At 48.0% G+C, this 18,190-nt stretch overlaps 1 protein-coding gene across 1 annotated transcript in view; it reads right to left on the reverse strand.

Moving 5' to 3' along the window:
- Positions 1-17,727, reverse strand: part of IQANK1 (IQ motif and ankyrin repeat containing 1) — a gene marked incomplete at both ends in the record, with an annotated part of 30,979 nt that extends 13,252 nt beyond the window's left edge. Inside the window, 2 exons of the mRNA XM_080939550.1 lie at positions 14,080-14,166; positions 17,643-17,727. Coding sequence (XP_080795676.1) covers positions 14,080-14,166; positions 17,643-17,727 — 172 coding nt within the window. The remainder of the gene's footprint in view (positions 1-14,079; positions 14,167-17,642) is intronic.
- Between the last annotated feature and the right edge of the window lie 463 nt (positions 17,728-18,190).

An 18,190-nucleotide genomic window follows, 5' to 3' on the forward strand; every position in this document is an offset into this window, starting at 1 on the left:
AAACAAGACTTAGCCGGACAGACATGAAGAGCTTCAGGAGCAAGAAGAGCGGGCAGTGTGTGGCTCTGTGGAGAGGGGAGGTCCCAGGTACTCTGCATGGAGCAGGAGGTGGGGGAAGACAACCAGAGCAAAGCACTGACAACAAAGTCACCTGATGACCTGGTATCTCCAGGACACAGGCAGATAGTGGACAGAAAGGACCGCACTTAGAACATAAAAAAAAAAAAAAAAAAATCTGAAATGGAGCCAACCCCGAGGCACATACCGCAGAACCATATACCCCAGGAGGAGAAACAGGAAGGTCCCTTGATCCCAGGGGTTGGAGGCTAACCTGGGCAACACAGTGGGAGCCCCTCTCAACCATTCTTCCAAACAAGAAGAAAACCCCGAAGTGAATCTTGTGTGTTCATGTGTGGGTGCAGGTGCACTTGGCTGACTGGGGATCCTTCTGTTTCTGTCTCTCCAGGGGCTGGAACTACGTGATTTTCAAGACTGAAGTCAGGTCCTCATGCGTGTGTAGCAAGCTCTTTGCTTGAATGAGTCATCTCCCGGTCCCCAGAAATGAATCTTTTGACTCAGCCTTTGGTGGTTCTGCTACGCAAGCTATACCCAGGCCCTGTTTTATTTTGTTTTGTTTGGAGATAGGTTGCAGCAAGAAGAAAATTGACTGCGATATTTAACATTCCTCCAGATGTTTCAGAGGCAAGGCAACTGAAGGAAGAAGATGTGCTAAAAAAAAAAAAAAAAAGCTGAGCTGGGCATGGTGGCGCATACCTTTAGTCCCAGCACTCAGGAGGCACAGGCAGACAGACGGATAGATCTCTGAGTTTGAGGCCAGCCTGGTCTACAGAGTGAGTTCCAGGACAGCCAGGGCTACATAGAGAAACCCTGTCTCAAAACGAAACTCAAATTAGAAATAGATCCAGAGCACAATAATAAGAGTGTTCTTAGACGATGATTAAGAACATGAAGATGTTTGAGGAATTAAGGTTAAGATTAAAAATATCTGTCAGAGAACAGGACCAAGTTATAAACGTAAGAGCATAAGTAGGCAAAACTCTTATGAGCGCAGCTGGGGCTCGGCAGGGTGACTCACTTGGAGACCAGACCCAGACAGGTGAATCTGTGAGTTCGAGGCCAGCCTCGTTTACATCGTGAGTGTCCAGCCCAGCTGTGTAGTGAGGCCCTGTCTCAAAAACAAAACGAATCAAATTAAGAACTTAGTGGTTAAGTGTTAATGGCCTAACAGAAAGAGCTGAAGGCAGAATTGGTAATCCAGGACACAATAGAAATACACCATCTAGAAAAAGACAGAGACAAAAGAAAACGGCTTAATGTGGGTAGAGTTGGACTAACACATAGATTATTCATGTTGGAAGAGAGCATTTTGAGACATGGTTTCTCTGTGTAACAATCTGCCTCTCTTCCCAACAGGCTGTTCTAGAACACTTTTGCAGACCAGGCTGGCTTTGAACTCACAGAGTCCTGCCTGCCTTTGTCTCCCCAGTGCTGGGATTAAAGGTGTGCACACCATAAACTCCCTGGCTGAGCTCTTTTATTTGATTGGAAGAGAGTTTTGAGACATCAAGCCACAACTTTGAGATGCAATGGTGAATACAAAAACTAGCAAGCACACGAAACTATAGAGCCAGAGAAAATTGCCAAAGCTAAAGGGGGGGGGTATATGTGAGAAGCAGCAACTTTATTTATAAAGCACAAAACAGTGGCATGTGTGTGCCTTTGCACACAAAAGGCACGCTTCCCGTAGAAGTGCTGACAGAGTAGATTCATCGCTTTGAGAAAGAATGAAGTATAAAAGAAGACAGATGTGTGAATAAACATGTACAAAATAGTAATGCAAATTCCAGATACTATGATCATTAAAATTCACACACACACACACACACACACACACACACACACATGCACGCACGCACGTGCACACACACAAACAGCATATGAGAAAGACACTGCATTCTGCAACACTCCACCATCATGGTTCATCTGTCCTTTCTTCCCTCTCTCCTAGGATGCTCCCTGAGTCTTGTAAGAGGCTGACTCAGATGCTGATGGCTTGAGCTTTGAGCAGTCACTTTAGTTCTTTGGTCAGTTGTGAGTCTCTGCAGTTGATGCTGCTACAAAACAACAGCAAAAATGTTTCCATCTGTGGTGGTTTGCATAAGAATGGGCCCAATAGGCTCATATCTCAGAATGCTTAGTCACCGGGAAATGGAACCATTTGAAAGGATTAGAAGGATTAAGGAAGGAAGGAGGATGTTGGAGGATGTCACAGTGAGTGGACTTTGAGGTTTTAAAAGCCCACACTAGACCCAGTGTCTCTCTCTCTCAGTCTGCAAAGCAGGATTTATTCCTCCAGCACCATGTCTGCCTGCATGCCAACATGCTTCCTGCCATGATGATGACGGCCTGACTCTCTGAAACTGTATGCCAGCCCTCAATGAAATGCTTTTTTAAAAACAAGAATCGAATTCGGTCTTGGTCATGGTGTCTCGTCACAGAAACAGAACTGTGACTAAGACACTAACAAATTCTGACAGCCGTGTTCATCAGTGCATAAACATAACTAGTTAGTCACATCACACCCATTTAGCAAAACAGCAGCAGTATCTTCCATGCTGACATCTGTGACCTCACAGGCCATGGCTTTTGGCCAGGTCTACAGTACCAGATGTGAGCTCCTTCCTGCGGAGCAGGCCTCAAGTTCAACCAGAAAACAGTTGTTACCCTTACACCAATAGATATGTCTTATCTAGACAGTCAGCAGTGTCATAGTTAGGGTCCACAGCTGTGTTAGATTCTTGGTGACAATCCTCACCCAGCAACCAACCAACCTATACAGCCCTTTCTAGCACTAAGACTGTGAACTAGCAGAGAAGAAGCTTCCAGCTCACCCCCCAGCTTGATTTCTTAGAGAAAATATGTCTTTAGCACTAAGTTCCTTTAAATTTTTTTTTAATTATATATATATGAGTACACTAGCTGTCTTCAGACACACAAGAAGAGGGCATCAGAACCCATTAAAGATGGTTATGAGCCAACATGTAGTTGCTGGGAATTGAACTGAGAATTTCTGGAAGAGCAGTCAATGCTCTTAACCTCTGAGCCATCTCTCCAGCCCAGCACCAGGTTCTGAACACCTCTTTCTGGTGGGCAGCCAACTGCATTGGTATTTGCATGTATTATTGTGGGTGCTTAGGAGTCTCCATGACTTACAAATTATTGGTTGGTACCTCACTTCTAGCGCTGGAATTTTTATTTAGCAATCTATAGCTTCTGGAAGCAGCATTATCTAACCATGGGACTTCCATTCAAATACCCTTTCTTCCTTTCTTCCTTTCTTTCTTTCTTTCTTTCTTTCTTTCTTTCTTTCTTTCTTTCTTTCTTTCTTTCCTTCCTTCCTTCCTTCCTTCCTTCCTTTTCTGCTTCCTTCCTTCTTTCCTTCCTTTCTTCCTTCCTTCCCTTTTTCTTTCTTTCCTTTTTGCCTTCTTCCTCCTCTCCTTTTTTAGATTTATTATGTGTACAGTGTTCTGCCTGCAGGTAAGCCTACATGCCAGAAGAGGGCACCAGATCCCAGTACAGATGATTGTGAGCCAGTATGTGGTTTCTGGGAATTGAACTGAAAACAACCAGTGCTCTTAACCTCTGAGCCACCTCTCCAGTCCTCAAACTCCTTTTTAAAAAAGGAAATGTTGGTTTTAAGCTAGATAACCAACCGAGCGTCAGCTTCCTTGTGGCTTTTTCACACAACCTCAGCCTTGGTTTATCTGTTCCCACTCCCTCTTCCTATCCTTTTCCCATTTAGGCCTTTAACCCTATTCCTCTCACCTTCATACCACGTCCCCACAACCCAAAGCCTCCTTCCGCCCTCTCATAGGCTCCTTTATAATTTCTTGGCCTTAAACACACTCACTTCCACATAAATGTACATGTATAAGAATTAGAAGGCGGAGACCAGAGAGATGGCTCATTGGTTAAGAGCACTGACTGCCTTTCTAGAAGATACAGATTTGCATCCACATGGTAACCCACAACCATCTGTAACTCCAGTACCCAAGGATCTGATGCCTACGTTTGACCTCCACAGACACCAGGTGGAAACACTTTCGAGCAAATAAGATACTTTTTTTTAAATTAGAAGGTAGAACACACACCCAAGAGAATATGCTAAGCTCACTTACTGTATTATTTTCCAGTTACACCCATTTTCTTCCAGGTTCTATTTTTTTTTTTTTTTTTTTTTTTTTTTTTTGTATAGCTGAACTCTGTTGTGTATAGGTACTACGTTCCCATTGTCCATTCATCACCTGATGGGCATCTAGGCTCATTCCATTCCCTTGCTGCTTGGAATGAGTCAAGCAGCAGTAAATGTGGATTTACAAGTGTCCCTGTGGTTGGATACAGGCTGTGCCCAGGAGCTGGACGGGGGGGTGGTTCTACTTTTAATTTTAGTTTACTTCATCACCCCCTCCCAATTTGGCATTTATCGTTTGTTTTCTTGGTGGCAGTCACTTTGCCATTTTGATTAGCTGGAGAGGGAATAGAATAGTTTAGTTTTCATTTCCTTGATGGCTGCTGATGTTAAACTCTTTTTTAAAAATTTGTTAGCTGTTTTTGTTTGTTTTGGGTTTTCCAGGGAGTTTTTTGTTGTTGTTTTTTGTTTGTTTGTTTGTTTTCAAGACGGGGTCTCTCAGTCCTGGACAGAGTTTTTATTTTCAGGATGCTCTGTTCAATCACATAGTCCATTTTGTGCTGGGTCATTCCTTGTCTTGATGCTTAGTTTCTTGAGTTCTTTGTATGCTCCAGAATACTGCTCCTCTGTCTGAGATGTAGCTGGTAAGGGTTTTCTCCCGACCCATATGCGGTCAATGCTCTCCTCTTGTTTCCTTTGCTGTGAGAAGCATTTTGAGAACTTGAGATTCTATTTGCCAATTGTTGGCCTGGTTTCCTGAGTGATGGCTACAAAGTAGCACACTCTGTCTCCAAAGTCTTGCAGGCTGTAACAAAGTATTCCACTACACAAACAAATAATTCTCAAAGTCTGTTGTCTGTAAGCCATTTCTCCTTCCACTCGTAAAAATCTTTTCTCTGGGCTGGAGAGATGGCTCAGCGCTTAAGAGCACTGACTGGTCTTCCTAGAGGTCCTGAGTTCAAATCCCAGCAACCACATGGTGGCTCACAACCACCTGTAATGCAATCTGATGCCCTCTTCTAGTGTGTGTATGAATACCGTGTACTTATATATAAAATAAATAAATCCTTTTAAAAAATCTTTTTTTCTGTGATTTCTTTGTTTTCTGCTCTTGAAACAAAAACAAATCTCTTAAGACTATTATGTAAATTCTCTATCTCAGGTTTGGGGTTTTTGTTTTTGTTTGGGTGGGGATGTTGTTTTGCTTTTGGAAACAGTGTTTCTCTGTGTAGCCCTGGCTGTCCTGGAACTTTGTAGATCAGGTTGGCTTGGAACTCTGAGATTTTCCTGCCTCTGCCTCTAAAGTGCTGGGATTAAAAGTGTGCAGCACAACCTCCAGACAAGGCATTTTGTTGTTGTTGTTGTTGTTGTTGTTTTTAAGCTAAGGATCAAACCCAGGTCCAAGAGCTCTACTACTGACCTAGATCCCCAACCCCTGAATTAAACTCTTATTTATGAAAACAGGTATTTTAAAATAACAACCCTGTGGCTTGCCTCCATCTCAGCTGATGACCTCATCACGATGGAAGTAATCATGTGACTGTAAGTCTTTTTTTTTTTTAACCAAGGTTTAAAAAAAGAATGCATGCCCCCATCCTGATTAAGATAACCATGTAGTATAAACCAACTAAGGCAGCACCCCTAAAATGTCTTAGTCCTACTGAGCCTTCTTTCTGTTCATCACTGTGTCTTCTTTTTAAAATAAAGAGACACAGGTCTCCAAAATATATTGGATTTGAATGGATTTTTTGGTATGGTGATAAATTCCTAAGGTTATAGTGGGGTCTGCTCAGGTTAACAAAAGCCAACTAAGCTAGCTGATTTATAGCTAACCTCTTCTGCCTTTGCAGTGTTCAACCCATGATTCTAGAAATTTTTAAATAGGGAGCAACATATATTTGATAAATAAGGTATGTTGGATATACATTCCTAAGGTTTACTTAGGTTAACAGTAACTATCATGAAGATATATGTCTAGCATCTTTGCCTTTGTTAACTTTGTTGGGCTTTAGCCATTTGAATCAACTGAGTCATATAAGAAACTGTGATGTGCTTTAAAGGCACACCATGAAAGGATCAAAAAGAATAAAGTTCCCAGTCTCTCTGTGAACTGTATTTATGGTTTAAATTTTTATTTTGATGCTAAAGGATCTTCAATTAAATCTTCAAGTCAAACTTAACAAGGATAAAAGCGCACTCTTGTAAAAGCTGCTAACTTGTAATCTGCTAGAGATAATTAAGACATATACATTAATGGTCAGTCACTTCATAAATGATCAAATTCTTTAATGTTCTCAGAACTATGCAAGTACAAATAGAACTCATTTACAGAGATAAAGTTCATTTAGCCTCCTGAATATTTTCAAGGTTAACCCTGATGCAAATAAATAAAAAATTTTAAAGTTTGTTAAACCTAATAGATGTCTCTCACAGACCTCCCTCCCCAGAGATTTGCTCCATATGGCATTTAAAGTGTTTTTAAAAAGACCAAAAAAAATTTCCTGTGACAGACAAAAATGCCAATTCCTAGTGGCAACCTTAAGGTCTCCAAAGAAGACCATGGGAGCAGATGGCACACACCTGGACAGTGTTAATACTAACCACTGGAAGAAGGACTGCTCTATGCCTTGCCTCCTGCCAAGGCCCTGCCTACGCTGTAGTCACTGGGTTGACTACCTTCCTCTGCCTCTTCAAGGTGGATTGGTTTTCAGAAGTTCCTCCTCCATGGCAAAATCTCTCAGACCTTCTGGGTCTGGCAGTTGAAGGTGTCCTCTGTGACTTCCAAAGGACTGACAAAGACTGACAAACTCTACTCACAATGAAATCATGGAGATTAGCATGAGAGAACTGTCCAGGTAGCAGCCAAGTCTCTATCATTTTAACTGATGCAGAGGCCATTTGGATAGACATTCTTGCTCTAATTTATCTTTCTCAGATCTCTGACGATGTTGGTGGCCAAACTCAGCAGCTGAATAGCAGCAAGCACCCAGCTCCCCACTACCCAAGGGTGCAGCTGCCTGGCCAGTCCATTTCATATGTAACAGTAAGAGTCTCAGACAGTTTCCCTGGCTGGCAGACTTCACTCTGAAAAGAGATAAACTCCCTAAGCAGGTTTTAGGATCAGGCTTTACTGTTCCCTTATTTAAACGAGCTTGCTTTGCAATGGCTCTCAGACTGGATGGAAAAAGAAAAGGGTTGAGGTCTGTAAGTTCTGGTGGTCTAAGAAAGTCATTTAAGGTATGTAAAAGCAAGCTGTAAAGGGCAGAGGAAGTCATTTAAGGTATGTGGAAAATGGGAAGAGGTCCAGATTTCTTCCCCTCTCTATATGCCATGGTTATAGTCTGGCTTCAAAAGTTCAGGGTTTGGTTTTGTTTTTAAAGACTTATTTATTTTATGTATGTAAGTACCCTGTCGCTGTCCTCAGACACACCAAAAGAGGGCATTGGATCCTATTACAGATGGTTGAGAGCCACCATGTGGTTGCTGGGAATTGAACTCAGGACCTCTGGAAGAGCAGCCAGTGCTCTTAACCACTGAGCCATTTCTCCAGTCCTGTTTGTTTATTTTGTTTTTCAGGGTTTTGATAAGAGTTATGATAAGCTTTAATCTAGCCCTAATAAATCACTGCTAATATTACCATAGTCACAAGCTCAATTTTTAAATGTCCTTTGGTTGTTTTCTAAGTACAGACTTAGTGTCTCCCATTGTGCTGAAAACGTCACTGACCAATCTATACACCTAGTCCTGGACAGAAGAAAGAGTGTTCATGCATTTAAGCCAAAATCATTTTTGGGGTCCCCAAGCTTTTGCAGTGGCTCAAAAGCATGAGTGTACTCCAGCTGTTTGCGGACACTGGCTAACTGGTTGCCCTACAACGAGGATTTCTGGACATATTGAAAACAGCAATGATGATAATGACACAGAGAAGTCAGGATGCAACTGAGCACGCTCCCCTCCACACTGGCTCACCCTCTTGGTAGAAGGTGCTGTGCAGGCTTCTTGGGGAGGATTGCCGTCCAGAGTTTACCACGGTTGTGGGCCCTAACTATGACACTGCTGACTGTCTGGGCAAGATGTGTCCACTGGTACAAGAGTAGCAAGTCTGTTGTATAGTAACCAACTGCTTTCTGGTTGGACATGAGGCCCGCTCCACAGGAGGGAGCTCTCATCTGGTGCTGTAGACCTGGTCAAAAGCCACAGCTGGTGAGGTCACGGATGCCAGCGTGGAAGATAATGTTGTTGTTTTGCTGAATGGGTATGATGTGGCTGAACAACTATGTTTCCGCACAGAGTGCTGCTGTCAGCTTTAGTTAGAAAAGTTGGTGTTCTTTTGTAATGGGCAGCAGTAACTACAGAGGTTACTGTGCTGAGGCTGTTGAATGCTCAACCGTGAGCGGGACATCTACATGGTCCTTGGCAAGGCTCAGGGAACCCTGCAGAAGAGATGGAAGAAATAACATCATCAACGAAAAGGGGTGGCCTGTGTGGTGCTGTTTTCCAGGCAGGGTGTGGATCCTGTAACCTTAACTCACAGCAGCAGTCATCTACACAAGACCTGCTCAGGATTGGGTCCATTGACATGTGGGGGGAGGGGACTCAAGATGCCCCACCCTGAGATCTATGGTCCGTTCATGGTTGCTGGGGAAAAGAGAGACATTTTTCCATTGGTATAGATACTGATAAGGTGGCCCTGCTCCTGTAAATGGTCCCTCACCCACACCTCTGTAAGCAACCCTAGTGAAATGTGTCCCCTCCTATATGAAAATAGAAGGAGACTGGTGAGAAACAAGATAGGGATTAGTGGCACTGGGAGGGAGACTGGAGAGAGTACCGAGGGTGAATATGATCAGGATACATTATATATTTATGTACAAATGTCAGAATGTACGATTATTATATGATTATCTATGAGTCATACAGGCTAATAAAATACAAAAAGGTTTAAGAAAAGGAAGGAAAAAGAACATTATATAATCAAAGGTTTTATTACATGCCAGTTCTACACATGCATGTAATGGTGAACTATCAACACATTCATGTAATGGTAATCCATCAAAGTACAGAAAAAAAAGGAATCTCAGTGTCAGGGAAGAAACAAACCCCGAAACAATAGCTGGGAGCTGGTGTGTCCCTAACACGGACAGAACACCAGACAGAAGTGGGAAAAGAATACATAACACAAGAAAGCCATGGGCCCCCCAAGAAAGCCAGGACTACCCAATACCCACATGCACATGCTGCCCAAGGGCACAGGGGACATTATCTTGGTAGGGGTCTCAGTGATTCCTTTGCAGAGCATGTGCCCCACAAAGGGATCAGGGACAAAAATCACAAGGGAGATTAGGACACAGCCCAGGAAAATCTGCCAGGTTCCTAAAAGCAGTGCTCAAGGCAATCAGAGGTTTACTATTGCTTCAGCAAACAAGGCAGATCTCAAACCCGCAGCCCACCTTTATGACTTAAAGAAGAAGAAAAGGAAAACTAGACCCAAAGACAGCAAAGGAGAGAAAATCAAGATTAGACAGAAATGAAATGGAAAGAAGCAAAAATCACTTGCTTCTTGCACTTCTCTTGCAGAAGAGCCAGGTTTGGTTCCCGGCACCCACACGAGGCCCCTGGAAACTGCCTGTGATCCTAGTTCCAGGAGAGACCCATCACCCTTTGCTGGCCTCGTAAATACCTTCACGCACAGGTTTATGCACACAAAAGTGAAGATACATACCCACAACCGAAAAACAAAAACTAAAATATTTTGAATACGAGAAATGAAAGGGAGACCATGCTACTGATTCCAGGAAAGAAAGGATGGGGGGGGGGGGTAACTATAAGGTAATGTGGGCGTAAGGTAGGGCAGATCAGTGGGTATCGAAGAGACCGAAGTCTCTCTCAGCATGGTATAGAGATATCGTTGAATAGTTAGGGACACCTACTGATCTTCCAGAAGACCTGACTTTGTTTCCCAGCACACATTCAGGGAAGTTACAGCTACCTAATAACCACAGCTTTAGGGGTCCAGTGTCTCTGTGAGCACCTCATTTATATATACACCCCTACCCCCACATACTCATAGCTTTAAATAATAAAAATAAATTATGTAAAAGTAAGGGGGCCACAGTTAAGAACCAGAGGACCCAGGCTTGGTTCCTAGCACCCACAACAGGTGTCTTACAATCTGCTTCAGTTCCTGGGAATCCTGGGCCTTCTGGAGTCAGCAGCCACCCGTGACTACATGGTGCCCATAAATATAGGCAGGCATACACATAAATACAAATAAATAAATCTGAAGGGAAAAAAAAAAAAAACAACAAAGAAAAGTCCTAGACACGGTGCCTCCCTGCTGGATTCTGAGTAATAGGGGAAGAGCTCGTTCCCATCTGCCTCATCTTTCCCCATGTGGTACAGTTCCAGTTGGTCCAACAGCATTCGGGGACTGTCCTGTACGTAGGAATGGGCAGACTTAGTGGCCCACTCCTCTCAGCAAGGGTCCTCGTGGGAGGCGGGGCCAAGTGAGAACCCAGGGAACTTCCACCCTTCTGGGAGTGAGCCTGTACAAAGTGTTCTGGAGGATCCATGCACACCACCACCCTCGTTCAAATCCACGTCTCTGGCCTCTGCACAAAGTAAATCAACTTTGATGGAAATCAGTTGCATACAGGAGGCAATTCCTGGGCAGATCTACACACTTCCTGGTTGTTGACAGCTGTCTGCTGAGGTGGCGAACACACTCTCCTTTTCTGTGTCCAGATGAAGAGTAAAGGCAGCTAAGCCTCGTGCGGCAAAGACAACAGTGTATTCTTCCTCTCCAACCTAGGGCTGCCCATAGCTTCTCTGTTGTTGGGATACAGTTCGTGAAGGCCAGGGCAGGTCTAACAATGGCTCCCAAAAGATGTCTGTGTCCTGGTCCCTGGAACAGGTTAGTATGTTGAGTTTATGGCCAAAAGAAAATCAGGGTGATGGATGACCTCAGGTTTACTGATCAGCAAGGAGATGTGATGGTTAATCTTGACAACTTGACAGGATTTGGGGTCTCCCAAGAGATACACCCCTAGGTGTGTCTGTGAGGTAGTTTCTAGAGACTTTTGTTCAAGACATACCCTGAATGTTGGTATCATATAATAGACCAGGGTCACTCTGGCTGGATGAAAAGGAGAAAGAAAAAGAATACCAGGCATCCTCTTGCCTCCAAGGCCTCTCTTTATTTTAATTTTTATTTTATTTTATTTTTTAAGAAAGGGTTTCTCTACTATTAGCCTAGGATGGCCTCAAACTCGAGAGATCCCAGACGCTGGGATGAAAGGCATGTGCCACCACACCGACCCCCTTCATCCCTCTCTGCTTCTTGACTGTGGTGACGCCGTGACCAGCTGCCTTGGGCTCTCACTGTCATGTCTTCCTTGCTGGGACGAACTGCGAATTTTTAAAAACCGTAAGCTGAAAAGAAACCCTTCCTCCATGAAGTTGATTTCCATCAGGTATTTTGTCAGAATGACAGGAAAAGTGGCTAATGCCAGAGGTGATGCGCCGGTCTCCTCAGACCCAGTGTGCATACCGGAAGATGGAGGCAAGGAATGCGATGGGAATGGATGCTACTCGGAAAAGAGAACTGAGGCCATCTCGTAGGGCAGGGGTTTTAAGCTGGGAGAAGGGGGAAGAGAACAGATTTGTCCACTATGTCACTAGAAGGAACAGGCTCTGGGCCACCTGCTGAGATGTCTGTCCATCCCACCGCTAACCCACAGGACGTCTGGATAGCGAGCATGAATGCATATTGCATACTGTAAGAATCTCCACTTTTGGTAATGGTCAAGGCAGCACAAGGAAACTGTGCAACAGAATACCTGAACACCTGCACTGGGGCTCTGGGGTCCACAGGTCTGGGACACACGCAGACACCCTAAGTTAGAGGGGAGATTGCCGTACCTGCGTCTTCGTTCACCAACTCTGACCCAACCCGCGTCACACGGTGTCCTGTGGTTCATTCGTGCCTCTGGGTGGGGTTGGATGGTGGTAAGGCAGGCCAGGCATGGTATACACCTTGGCCCAGAAGAACTGTCATCAATTAGATTCCCTACGCCAGAAGTTCCTGAGGCATGGCCGGGAGACACAGCCCCCTTTAGGAGCACTTGGCCACCCACTGCTCTGGGCAGGAAGTGTGTTCTAAGCAGGCTCTATTGAAGACAGGCTCCTAAAAATGACTGGAGGGGGAGGTCTGAGGAAAGGTGGGGGACAGGTTTGTAGGGACGGTGATGTGGAGTGACATCTCTAGAGAGGATCTACAATCTGGGTACACCTAACAACATCCCTCGAACCTCAGGCAGGAGGCTGTGAACAGGGTGGCTGTAGTGGCAGGGACTGTATCCCAACATCTGTCCTTCTTGTAAGACTGACCTGGACCAGACTACCCCTGCCAAACACATGTTTCTTCGCAGGCCATCAGAAAGCCACAGAGATCAGGGCTGAGCAGCAAAAAGAAGGACAGAAAATGGTACGCCCTCGGGGTCTCTTGGAGTGACCCTGGGATAACAAGAGGTTGGGATAGCAGCCAGCTGTCCATTCTGCATAGAAAAGAGTCGGCATGTGGGTAGAAGAATTTGTTCCCACCACTCATAAGCCCAGGAAACTCAGCTGCAGGTGGAGCCCATGCGTACTACCCTCCATTGTCCAGCTCTGAGCCAGCACCATCATTACCCTGAAGAAGCCATCATTACCCTGGCCTAAGTGAAAGTCTCTTCTAGAAAACCCCAAATGCACTCCTGGCAACCCAGCAGTGGTATTTCTAAGGCTGCCCTGCCCAACCACTGAAGGTCTTCCCAGGATATACAAGAACAAGGGGCAGCGCTAGTCCATCTGGTATCCCCTCTACTGGGGACTGTATCCCCACACATCAGTCTCTGATGAGTCTCAGGACCGTCTGGCCCTGAGCTATGCAGAACCCAAGTCAATGAATTAGGTAGACACAACTACACTGGGACAACCTATAGACCCCACGTGCATCCTGTCCTTGTGATAAGGCTGTGTCTCCTGATCCCAGCACCTAAGGATGGGAAGGAAGGAAGGTTCACAAGAGACACGGGTGCAACAGCATTTCCTGGAGCTGTACAGAGAGAACTTTGGAAGGAGATGCAAAGAGCAAGGCAAGGAGGCAGAGCGGCCAATGAGAGCAGGCATCTGAAGCGCAAGTAGGCCCGGAAACCAGGCGGGAAAAGTATGGACCACCAGGACTGAAGTGGGTCCAGGCACTGGCCACTGGGGGCATCGTGGATGGAGGGATGAACCTGGAGAAGCTTGGCTAGATGGTTGGGTTCAAGACATCCAAGGAGCAAATGTGGGGGTGGGGGGTAGCTGAAGATGGGGTTGGGGAACTGGCACCGAGACCTTAACCTAATTGCACCTTGGGAACATAGAGCTGGGACCAGAATCAGGAGGTGAGCAGGCTGGCCAGACCTGGCCCCTCCTGTCCATAAACACTGGAGCCCAGGAAGCAGGGACAGGACTCTGGACTCCAGGACGGGACTCTCCAAGCACAGCTGTGGCTGCATCATTTTACTACCGCCAGAGGGCGACAGGCTCAGGGCAGGAGACTCGGTGGGACTTTTTTTTAAAGGTAGACTGGAGCCAAAGGCTTGCAAGACATAGAAAGGGGGATTTTTCTGCCTGTTACTGGCCTGCTGCATAGACTATAGGACCACACACATGTATACACGTAGGCATGTTTGCTTTTGCATGTTCATGCATACTCACGCGTGCATATGTACCCTCCTGCATACCATGCATATCTGGGCCCAGGGCAGTCCCCTCACTTCGAGTCCCTCCCCTCCCAGCGATTCCCCCCCCAGCCCCCAGCAAATGTAGGACACCCAAGTTCTCACCTGCAGGGGCCTTGGGGTTCTCAGAGAAAGACCCTTTGCTTGGATGACTTTCCTTCCTATGCAGCTGACGATTCTCTCTCGGCTTCCCTGAAGGAAGGGAGCAGAAGTGTAAGGATGTGACTTGTTCCTTAGCCCATCAAACTTCAAGTGGCGTTTATGGGACACCAGCCAGGCTTGTTCCCAGACTATTAGGGAAGGACTCACGAGGCCAGCACATGCAGCAGTTTTAATGAGCATCATCTTCCAACAGCAAATACAGCTTAGCCTGGTACTATCAAGAGCCAACAGACATATTTACCCCTGTATCTGGAACCAAAACCCCAGGCTTGGGTGTGTGGAAGCCCCTAAAAAGTGTGCCCCTTATAGTCCTGACTGCTGTCTCCCACCCAAACAGTGCCCCTGCTACTTTTGGAGCCCTTCAGCAAAGCCTGTCTCCAGCTGTGCTCCAGACTGTGCTCTCAGCCTGTTCCTGAGGTTTCTGGGGAAGGGCAGGGTGCATGGTGGTGGTGGGGTTGCTGGGCAGGGCTGGGCCAGGCAAACCAGTCTGGCCAGTGAAGCAGAGTTGGCTGGGACGAGGCTCTGGGCGTGGGTGTGAGTCAGCGGGGCTGGGGCTGGGGAACCACTGGGAGGATGTCACCTGGAGCGACTCCTCGAAACAGGAGGCCTGGGAAGGAAGCCTCAGATGAAAGTTGGTCCTGGACCCCCAGCTCCACCCCTGGGACTAACAGGTGGGCCGTGTGAGGGTCCCTTGGGCCTTGCTTTAATTTGAAGGGGGTGCTGGACTTCCAATCATGACAAATAGTCATGTTTCACACCTCACCCCAGGAGTCGAGCTAGACTTTCCTTTATCTAGGCTTTTGAAGGCTCAGTGTCTTCACTAGCCCATGGTGTGGCCCAAGTGCTTCATGCTGGGGCTATGGTGGCCCTTCATCTCTGGCAAGCTCTTGCCCAATAGGGTTCATCTGGGTAGGCCTGGGGCTCCAGTGGTCAGCTAGGTTGGGATGGCCGATGGCCAGTGAGGGTCTGGGCAGTTCGGGCTGGTGCATTTGGATGCAGCTCTTGGCTCTGTGGCCAGTTTGAGTTTCCCGCGACCAGCGATGGGGGGTGGGGTAAAGGGGGGGGCTTGGCGACACCCAGGCAGGACCAGGCAAGTCCTCAAGCAGCAGTTTAGCTACTGAGAGCCGCCCCCAGTTTCTCAGTCTCCCTCCCAGTCTGGCCAGTGAAGTCTGTGGCCTGTAAAGTCCCGCACCCTGTGTCAGCATGTTAGTCAGCCTTCTCGGCTAGAGTGAGCCACTGTGCCGCCAAAGTCTCTATAAACTTTCTGGTGTGGCCCAGTGCCACAGAGTGGGACCTGTGGGGCCTATCGGCAGAGCCAGGACCCTGGGCTCTGCTGCCGTGGTGCGGAGATCAGCCAAGGGGCAGCACAGCCAGTTGGGACAGCAGGAGCAGAGGGCTGAACCTGGCTGAGAGCAAGCAACTTATTGTGGCCTCTGGGATGTCCTCTGAGCTCCTCAACCAGGCCAGTTGATGAGCCAGGCCCCTGAGGAGCTGACTGACATCTGGTGAAAGAGGCACTGGATCTCGAGGGCCATGTCTGGGAAACGAGGGCGGGCTCGAGCTCGAAAGCCCCGAGGCAAGAGGGTGGGCAGGGCCCAGAGGGTAGCTGGGCAGCAGGGCCCTGAGGCTGAGCCCCCGCCCCCCAACACAGGGGGCCCTCAGGACCAGGTGGGGGTGGCCCTGACAGAGCACGTGACCAGCATTCAGCCGGCTCCTCAGGGACACTCCAGGGCCATCATGCCAGAGCAGCTACAGGCAGCCTGGAGGCCAGTTGAGCCCACTGCTTTGGAATCCGAGCTGGTGCTGGCTCCTGAGCACATGGAGGGCTGTGGAGCTGGGGCCCCGATACCAGCCCTGGGCCCTGAACTGCTGAGACTCCACGAAGTCCAGCTGTGCCTAGCCCAGGAGCAGCTGCTGCTGGAGGACCGGAGGCGGCAGGTCCAGCTGCAGATGCAGCTGTGGCAGGAGGAGCAGCTGTGGCTGCAGCAGCTGCAGGAGGAGCAGCTGTGGCTGCAGCAGCTGCAGGAGGAGCAGGCCTGGGTGCACATGGAGGGGCTGCAGCTGGCTGTGGCCCTGGAGCAGCTCCGGAGTGAGGGCCTCGAGGCACTGCAAACCCAAGGCCAGGTAAGGCCTAGAGGGGTATTGGGCAGGGGCTCGGGCAGTGACGGTACAGTGAACGCTCAAGCATCTTATAGATGTGTGAAGGTTGGGAGGCAAGGTTGGCTGTAGAATGTCTGTGGGCTTGGACACCGAGAGGGGCCAGTGCTCACTATATAGAATGTTGCCCAGATGAAGGACAGAAACCCTGCCCAGACCACACAATGCTTGGTGGGCAAGGCCATTGAGGGAGGGAACTTGCTTGGGGATGGAGGTGTCAGGAGACCAGGATAAGTAGCTACAGGAGCTGTCCAGGGCAGTATACATAGTAGGGTGTGGGATGAGGGCTGGGTGCACAGCTGATAGACAACATCAGAACCAAGAGGCAGTCCCCACCCCAAGTATCGTGGACAACTTCTCGCCACCCGCCCTGCCCCATGTTTACTGCAGCTTGGTTTCCAGGGCTTGAGATCACAGAGGCAGAACGCAGTGCTGGTGCCCATTATCCTCATTCCAGGAGGAAGACTGGCCTCAGACGCAGCTGGGGGTTATTTTGGGCAACTAGGATCTCACCCCAGCATAGTATGGAGTCACCACTGCCCGCCAGCTTCGGGGAATCTGGCACTGTGTGGTCTAAGATGCAGAGCTGCGTGTGGGTCTGGGTGGGTACTCTTGCAGCAGGCACAGGTTCCAGGCAAGCTTGGGTGCAAGAAACAGTCTGGAAATATGGTCACAGCTCTGGCAGAATGAATGGGACTCAGAGCAGGAGTGATAAAGGCTGCAGGAGGGTAGGCACCGGAGGAGGGGGTGTGTGCAGTGTGGGAGGAGTTGGGTGGGATGGAGGAGTCCTTTTTCTGATGCTCTGCAGGAACCAGCCCAGGAAGTGCTTATGGAGGGACAGTCTGAAGGAGAAGGCAGGATTGTGGGACAGTGACTAGTAATTATTTAGAAAAAAAATTCCCAACTCGGATTCGAGCCCTGCTTTTTTCAATATTGCTTTGTTGCTGTCGTCATCACTCCGAGACAGAGTTTCTCTGTGTAGCCCGGGCTGTCCTGCAGCTCACTCTAAACCAGGCTGGTCTCGAACTCAGAGATCTGCCTGCCTCTGCCTCCTGGGCGCTGGGATTAAAGGTGTGTGCCACCAACAAGCGGCTTCAACATTGTTTTTAAGCCATCTGCCCCTCCAGTCTCCTCCTGACCCCTTTCCCTAACATAGTACCCCCCTGAGCACTGTACCCACGCCCCACCCCAGCTCTAGAGATTCAGGGTGCAGTGGACAGCTGAGCTTTGAACTCACAAATCTATCATACCCATCTCTTGAAGAGGAAGGGTTACTGAGGAGCCCTATGTGCCTAGTGCTCTCCTGGTAAGTGTTGGGGTAGTGCCCTGGAGGTCAAGGGACCACTCACCAGCAGCAGTTCGAAGCTTGGACCCAGGGAGGGGCGCCTGCCCCGTCCGTGCTGCAGCTTTGGGCCCCCCCTTCTTAGTGCTCATTCTCCTGGGGGTGGGAAGGAAAAGTCCAGGGATGGTACATTCAGGAGGGTAGAGGACAAGGCTCTGGATGAACACACAGCAGGAGCATAGACCTCCAGGACATTCCCTAGCATGCTCCCCAGCCAGCTTCTGCCCTGGTTGTCTAAGTATGTGCCCATTAGCAACATTCCCTAAAGCACTGGACTAGATCCACAGCTTGAGCCCTTGTCTTGAGGCTTGTCTTCAACTACTGTCAACTTGGGTCTGCTGAACACAACCCCTTCCCACCCTCAAACCCTCTTTCTACTTGGCCTTGGATAACTCTGCTCTCTGGTTCTGGAAGCAATGTCCTTCTCCTTAGTATAGAAGGCTGACCCCTATTCATTCCCCCTTAGAACTTTCTTTCCACTCCTGCTGTGCTGAGGGTCTTCCTAGAAACCCTCACAGGGCTAATGAATAGGAAGCTGGGTAGTGCAATCGCTGA

The sequence above is a fragment of the Micromys minutus genome, assembly GCF_963924665.1.
Source record: "Micromys minutus genome assembly, chromosome: 27".
Lineage (NCBI taxonomy): Eukaryota > Metazoa > Chordata > Mammalia > Rodentia > Muridae > Micromys > Micromys minutus.